Source organism: Morone saxatilis, unplaced genomic scaffold (genome assembly GCF_004916995.1).
Source record: "Morone saxatilis isolate NCDOM2014 unplaced genomic scaffold, NCSU_SB_2.0 Contig19, whole genome shotgun sequence".
In the NCBI taxonomy this organism is placed as follows: Eukaryota; Metazoa; Chordata; class Actinopteri; family Moronidae; genus Morone; species Morone saxatilis.
Window position 1 is genome coordinate 24053981 of NW_023339751.1, and position 8557 is coordinate 24062537.

The 8557-nt window shown below is 37.6% G+C and overlaps 1 protein-coding gene across 1 annotated transcript; it reads left to right on the forward strand.

Annotated features, from left to right (window-relative positions):
• Positions 1–1242: 1242 nt before the first annotated feature.
• Positions 1243–3178, forward strand: LOC118329651 (golgin subfamily A member 6-like protein 7; the record flags this gene model as incomplete). The annotated part of the gene is given in 2 exon segments (XM_035663883.1): positions 1243–1332; positions 2658–3178. Coding segments are annotated over 2 exon segments (611 nt in total), but the record flags the coding sequence as incomplete, so codon positions are not given.
• Between the last annotated feature and the right edge of the window lie 5379 nt (positions 3179–8557).

The window sequence follows — 8557 nt, forward strand, 5'->3', positions numbered from 1 at the left end:
GCAGGTCTAGACCGAACTCCTTGAACATCTTGTCATCAATTGATGTTTAACAAGTTAAAGACACTATAGAAAAACAGCCATCATACCTGATTTATAAACCTCTCAACACACACACTGTCATACACAGTCCAGCTATATATAGAGTTGTTCCAATACTAATATCAATAACGGAAATTCCTCCAGTACTGTCTAAAATGCGATAGCAGGTATCGGGGAGTATGCATGCCTGTGCACCACTCTGATACCTCGTAACTTATAAGCCCCAAACACCATTTATTTTTATCCCCCAGGATAGTGTTTTTTTTTTTTTTTTGTATTGTATACTGATACAAGTATCAGTTTGCTTGTCAGTACCAACGATACGTAAAATTAAGATAGGAGAACAGTTATTGGGGGAAAAAACAGTAGTCCAGCCATAATCTAGGTGTTCTAGTCTTGATAATGCTAGAGCAACTGTTGATGAAAATTACAAAAAAAATGCAGTTGCATAATGAAAAAAATACAAAAACAGTGTCAAGTTTTATGAAATGGGAGGTGGGACTCCAAAGTAACACCAATAACTTACAAAACCTAACACCACCATTGCAAACCTCAAAAGCAGAAGTACATTACAAGAAGCAAACACAGCAGACCATCCCCCATTTAAGGAATAAAACATAAGATTTGTAGTTACAGCTCACATTTAAGACTGCTGGTGACAATATGTACAAGATGAAGACAGAATCCCAAGGTCCGACAGTTACTTTTAATAATCACTTTGTTGGTGTGTCTGCAGGTAAGATTTAGTTCCACCTGATTTTATAGAAAAATACAATAGAAATAACTCTCAAAACATATTTTGCTGTTGCATATAATTGTACAAAATGTCTCAAATTAATCCTCAACTCCATCTTATGCATTTTGTCACTTTAGATACTAAAATAATACTTAAAAATGTTTGTGTATGTCATTTATACTATTTCGGACAAACCCGAAGAAGAGGATGTCTATGCTAATGCCGAAATGTGTACTGTGGACGAAAGGCCTGCCACTACAGGTACATAATAAACACAATGTACTAATTTAATTAGATTAAGCCTTTTGTGCAACACTGTTACATCGATTAATCACAGTAGTTATCTTAAGATACTGTGCATTTATAGATGTTTCCATTTAATTTTCTTGTAAAAATCTACAAAAAGCACATCTGACAGTTCAATTTTATTATTTTGATGATACAAATAAATTCCCTTTTTTTGTCAGAAAAGAAAATTCCCCCCATTATTCAGTCTTTGATACCAGTTGCAGTGTGTTGGGGGATACTGTTGATAATCATGGCTCTCCGTATCCACTGTAAGTAGAAACCAAATGGCCACTTGATTTTTCAAGCATGTATGCTAAATATGCCAAATATGCAAATTTATTTGGAGGATGACATCAATATCATGTATGTGGATCAAGTATTTAAGTACATTTTTCTGCACATGAGCTAAGTTTATGGCTGCTCGAATATGGCAAAAATTCTAATCACAATTATTTTGGTCAATATTGAATTCATGATTATTAAACACAATACAACGATTCTCATTTACAGTTGATTATATTATACACCTATGAATATTATATTCCATTTCTGACAATAGATCCTCTTAAATGTTATACACTGGAGCTTTAACATGCCACAGCCAGGCTGAGAGTGAGTTAGGGCTTTTAGGGAGGGGTGAAAACGCACTGCAAGGAAAAGGGTGCGTTAGATTCACAACACGAGACACAATAATACACATAATCATTTTATATTGATTATCGTTATTTCATAATTGTTGGAAGTTAAAATCATAAATTTAAAATAAAATTGGATTAAGTGCCCAACCCTATGTAAGAGGTGTTATGTTTTTTCAGTATTTAACTGAAACCATAATCTTTCCTTAAGCTTAATTACAGTTCTTTTGTTGTCAAAACATTGTGCAATCAAGGTGCAAACTCCAGTTTCTGCTGTCACAGTCCTATGCTTTGTACACCCACCATCTTCCTATGACTACTGTGTGGGACAAGAATATAGCGAGTCCTTGACTGAAAAGAGGTTGTCAGTAAACACAGTCCAGACAGCATCCAGACATTTCCTTGAAAACATCCATCCATCACACCACCTCTATATGAGGACTCTCTTTATGCTACCTCACGAGACTTTTACAGCAGGCAATGACGCTAGAAGGGTACCTACAGCATCTTATGACCAAGTTGCAGTATTCAATGATTTAGTAGTGAGACCGAGTTGTGGTCATGGTTTTATCCTGCTTCCAGTCTAAGCTAACCAGATTTTGAAAAAAGCTCTGTAACACAGAGATATGTGATTTTATATCCATCGTAACATCTCGCTCTCAATTAGAAAGCAAATATGCGTATTTCCCCAAATATTTAACTATTTCTCTAAGAAACATGGTTTATCATGGCTTCTAACCTTTGTTCACACTTTGAGATTACTACGTTCAGATGCCTTAGAGTAGTAGCCTGTCAAGGAATTGTTAAATGTTAGCATGTATTACAAACGACCGTTCTGATTCTTTTATGGTTGTGCAAAGCATTTTGAATTGCTTATATGTATGATATATGCTGTTAGGATAAATTTGTCTTTGAACAAATTCTTACAAACAAACAACTACTTGTTCTTTACATTCTAGTTACCTCTGTCATTTCCACCATGCTGAGTGATCAGATGAAAGGTTCAGAAGAAGCTGTCCAACAGTGCATAAATGTCATCAACAACCTCTCCTTCACCAATAATAACTTGAAGAGGGACCAGAGCACTCAAGACATCCAGATAGAAGAACTGGCACAAGCCAATGCTGTCTTAAAGGGAAAAATCACACAACTGAGTGAAGAAAACCAACAGGTGAAAGCTGAAAACCAACAGGTGAAGGACGAAAACCAGAAGGTGAAAGCTGAAAACCAACAGGTGAAGGACGAAAACCAAAAGGTGAAGGACGAAAACCAACAGGTGAAGGACGAAAGCCAAAAGGTGAAGGACGAAAACCAACAAGTAAAGGACAAAAACCAGCAAGTGAAGGCAGAAAACGAGCAGGTGAAGAAAGAAAACGAGCGGCTAAGGGTAGAAAACCAGTCGCTGAAGGAAGGACAACAGGCAACTACACGAAATTGGCGAACAGATAACCCAAAAGACCATAGTACAACAGGAGAGTAGAATGGGCTGTAGCAAGGGGTAAAACCTTTTTATATACAGAATAGTGTTTACTAACCTTTTTACAATGGCTTATTGCTTGTCATTGTAAAAGGGTTGAGTCAAATTTAGCTCAGTTCAGAACACAACGTGACCTTGCCAAGTGTTACCTGGCACACGTCCCCTTCTCTCTCTCCTCTGCCCTCTCACTCTCTCCTAAATGGACAGCGTGGCTTCGGGGCTTGCAGGCTAATAACATTAAAGTGCTGTGGCATTGGCGCACCCCCACCAACTTGGACAAAATAAAAAAAAACAGCTAGAGGTTTGAAATAGTAAATAGTTATTGCTTGTTTATCAGTTAGTATGATAATTATGTATATAATTATTATATAAAGCTGCGGTCAGACAGAGTCCAAGGCCCCCAAGATTCTTCCCTTTGCTCGCCATTTTCTCCATGTAAATAAAATTGTAAATAGTTTTAACAGCTGACACTGTAAATCCAATAAATTGAATAATGTACAATTGAATGTTGATTTATTTTCCATAATGATTTGTATCCCACACCAGTACATTAGTATTATTATTATGAAAGTAAATATTTATAGGGCTATATGATTTGGTTTCAGAGGTTCAAATTCAAATATGCCATAAGTATATAAATATATATGTGAGTAGATTTTGTTTGCTTATCTGTATATAAATATATTTTACATTTTCTTGTACAACGTAAACGTCTGTTTCCCATGCCAATAAAGACCCTTTGTATTGAACTGAATTTGATATTCATATTAATATTTTATTTTTGTGTACATTTTATATGTACACTGAAACTTATTTTATTTAAAGAAAGCACCTTTTAATCACAGCATGTTAGTTTTTATAGAGCAGACCCTCTACGAAGTTGTAATGTGGCAATCACAACAATTAATGCAAATTCAATCACTGTGAATTTTGCACGACTGTGCACTTCAATCACCACAACTTTTCAGCAAATTTGACCAATGGTTGTGGTTTCTGCACAAACCATAATCACTTCTTTGTTTAAGTTGTGAAGATGCAGAGCATGCACAACTACCTCCTCACATTTACCCTGCCCAAACAGTACAATTTTATTCTCACTGGAACAAGTTGAACTTTTTTGCAACATTGAAATCAGGTATTGTAGGCCACAACAAAAAAATCTGTAATTGTCAGGGATTCTGATTACATGTATATATTACTGTTAGGAAAAAAATCACAATATGAAGAAAGTGAGTTTTGCTTTTTTGTTTAGGGTGAACCTTTTGTAACCCAACTTACAACCACCTATTCGTTTAAGACAACCATGAAAAAATGATTTAATAAAAATTCCAGTTCTTCTATCCACTTAAACAGAAAATTGTGTTTTACCATAAAAGGGAGAAGGAAGCATTTTTTTAGTGTTAATGCATGGCCAATGTCAGAGGAACACATTTCAGTAGTACATTTTTGATGTGTTTTTTCTGTCTTTTTTTCTCAAAATGTCATACTTGGTTCGTCTTAAAGTGAGGGTTCATGTTTTTATCGGACACCTCAATGAAAAAAAATATTAAAAGTTAAAATAAGAGTTCAGTGGTAGCAATCAGCTATGTTCTGAAGAACAACAAAAAACAATCAAGATCTGCTTCTTATCCTGCACTTTACTCTGTTCTCACACACAGACAGACACTCACCTAAAGAGATAACACACAATTAAAGGGTTTGGGGAAATGAGCAAAGGATGGTTTCCAGATACACACACAAACATACACACTCAAACACACACATTCATAATAAGACTCAGAAAATCAAGGCTATATAGAAACATTAAATATACACTATTGAGATAGGATACAATATTAATAAAAAACTGTCACTACAAACAAGACTGTAATTGTGTAACAGAAATGATCATGTTGATGAATGAACATGAACACACACACTGGGTCACGGTGAGGTCCGTGGCCCAGTCAAACGGGCCGCGGCTGCATTCCTGTATTGGGGTTTGTGTTGATACGTGCGTCGCAGCGCTGTGCGGCTGTCTGGGCTCCCAGCCTGCGAATCCAAACACGGAGGGGTCAGGACCTCGCTGTATTTGTTCAATGCCGAGATAGGTGTCACCACGGTGGGGTTACAGCGAAGCAGCACCAGGCATAACTGGCTCCGGAATGACAACAAACACAGCCGGAGTGTTTTCCCGGCTAATTTGCTGGTGTTTTCCCAAAGCCAGAGCTTAGCTGACAACACAGGACGTTTAACTCGATCAGTGTTCCGTTTTTTATCCGTTTTATTTTTCACATAACGTGTTGTTGTTGCCCTCACTGCCCCTCCCCCCCAGAACTGAACCCAGTCCTGCCAGGCCCGGTCAGGCCCCGGTTCTGTTTTAATAGCTTCCTTTCATCGGCTTTAAATTGTTATGATTGGCTGTCATAATTCAGCAGCCTCTTCAGATAACAAAGTACCAACATGAAAACAAAAAAGGGCATGAACTGACAATCACCCAACCAATCAAATAGGTTTCAATGGAAATGTTATTTAAATATGGCCTTTTTATGTCTTGTGTTTCCTTTTTTTGACTTTATACGCAAATTAGAATAACATGGAGTTCTCGTTAGTTACCGTGGACAGACAGATATAGAGCCAAAAGCACAGGCCAACCATATCAGGAGTGCTAATAGTCCTCTCACATACCACACACAGCTAATATTGAGCCAACAGAGCCAAGAATGTTTTCAATTTAATCGTTTTTTATTCCTGTAAAACAAAATGTGACGCATGCTTACATAAGTGTGGACCATTGTTAAGCCTTGCTTTTAGTAAAACAAAATTGTAAGTCTTTCAGTTTGTTGCTTATGGACCTGAATAGCCCTAGGGCTGGACCTGTGTAGGTTGTACTGCCATCTAGGTGTACTTGCAGATTGCATCTCCCTCGCTTCACCCTCCCCTTCCAAGTGTGTAGAAGAAACTACAGTGGCTGTGTATGTGCTAAAGAACGTATCCCAAAAACATTGGTTCCTACAGCAGATCTTAACACAGTAAAATAATTTGTCTTTAACACAATCGAATTATTTTGACAATTCAAAGTAGATGTGAAAAAATTTATTGAAGCTACACCCCAACCAGTGATGTCACAGCATGGTGCAGGTGTTTTGGCTTTGTGGGCAAACATGGATAATTGCAGATTGGCAGGAATGGAATCAGACTTAAAACTGATGTTGATACTTTTGAAAAAACCTCTGAGCCATACTGAACCTGCTGCCTGTCTGAACAGGGCTTACATGACCGCTTCAGACTGACATTTTTTACAGTGTATCTGTCTGTCCCTGCTGTAAAAGCAGAGCAGGCTGTCTGTGTGTCTTTGTGTCAGTGTTGTTGCTGAGTGCAGTGACCTGGGGTTACACTCTCTCTGTTCCCGTTAGGGTAAATATCCCTCTATTAGCAACAAGTGGTCTGAAAGCTCTGATCCTCTCAGAGCTGCTGGCTGCTGGAAGCTTTTAGACAGGGAGGAGAGAGGGAGAGCAGCTCCGTCTGTTTAACCCTTACAGCAATCACTTGTGGCTTTCTGATCAAGTTTAGTCGAAAATGGAAGCGCCGAACTGGAGCTACATGTAGTTTTTGCTACTGGTCATGATAGAGCTTAATGCTTGTAGGTGCTTAGAAGCAATACAGGAGTGACACATTCACACCCCTTTCTTCCTGTGTGAGCCCACACACTACGGTGCTGTGGCACGTCAGACACACCACTGTCCTGTTTCCCCAGCATCACCACCTCTCCAGAAAAGCAGACATTTTTATCACATTTGCTCTCTGGATCAGCAAACCTCAGCTACTCTAGCTGCTTCAGGCAGAGATGTGTGCTTTAACCACATTTGAATGGGATTAACATTGCAGGGCTAATAAAATATTCACTTTTTGTCCTCTCTAAATTAACTCCAACCATCTCAATATCACTAGCTGTGGTCTGTAATAGACATAGACATCCTGCATATACATAGCCAAAAGAAATACTGTACCTGTAGTTGACATTACAGCAGCTCATTTGATGAGTTTATAGGGTCTTGTTCTCATGATGGCTTTAGAAGTTATATACAGAATTCACTTGCCACTAGATGTCGCACTAGAGCTCCATTTACAAAACCAGTAATTTTACCTAGCAGATTAATCGTAAAACATGACAAAACAAAACTCACTGAAACCGTCTTTGATGGTCTTTCCAACACTCAATAACACTGGTTTGATCAAAATAAACCCTTAATTCATGAGGTAGATAAGAAATTATCCACAAAATGGGCCACAGTCATAATACCGCTACTCAGCTGCACACGGAGCAGACTGGCTGTAGACAAACCACAGAGAGGCTGCGATAGCAACACAGGCAGAGGGAGTGTGACGACGTTCTCTGCTCAGACACCATGACTCCATTACATCTTTAGATAGCAAATAGTGCTCCTATATTATTTGTTCTTCCATTATTATATTGGTTCCCAGATAAAGTCTATATGTTAGTGTTTGTATGTTCTCATGTATCAGATTAGCAAAAACTTCTACCTGTAAAATAAAGTTATGTAAAAGCTACACTTTAATATACAAGAACATCATCACAGGAGGGACTTTACATGGAAATAGGGTAGCTGCTATAATTATTAGTGGGAAGGGCGTAAGGAATTACCAATTTACGAGGTCTGGATGGGGATGGAGGTGACATAATTGTATGTAAATTAAATTAAATATGCGTAAGTAAACATATGTTAAAATGTTTACATTCATGACAATAAATTGACTTCTGTTTCTCTCAATTTAAATGCTCATTGACTGAGAACAGACAATTTCAAACACAATCAAATCTGAATGACACAATTGCACTTTCTTTGACCCTCTACTCTTTCTTCATCACAGATTCAAAATGGCTTATGTCTGTTCTTATTGTAAATATTTATGACTGAGGTTTCCTCATCTTCCTGTTGCTCAGACGTTCACTCACAGTCACTGTCAGACCTAAAAGCTCTCCTCAATGTTAACACTCGAGTCTAACACTTTATTAAGACAGCTCACTTTCTGTCTTCTTCATTTGGTTTCTGTCTCACTCTGTGCTTTGTCCGGAGAGGCTGTCTCAAAACCTACAGTTGACAGCTTCGACTGCTTTAAAAGGAATCATTTATTAAAGGTGAAGTGTGTAATATTTAGGAGGATCTATTGGCAGAAATGGAATATAATATTCATCGAAAAGATTTATTTAAAAATCAATGTTTATAGTTTTATAATGAGTCATTATCAAGAAGCAGCTTCAAGAAAATTAATGAAACAAACTGGAATTATATTGCCTGTACACATTTAAGTGCATTCAAAACAAATGAGTTGTTTCAAAAATCCATTTCTGAGTTAGGTTTAATTCATGTGAATGAGTGA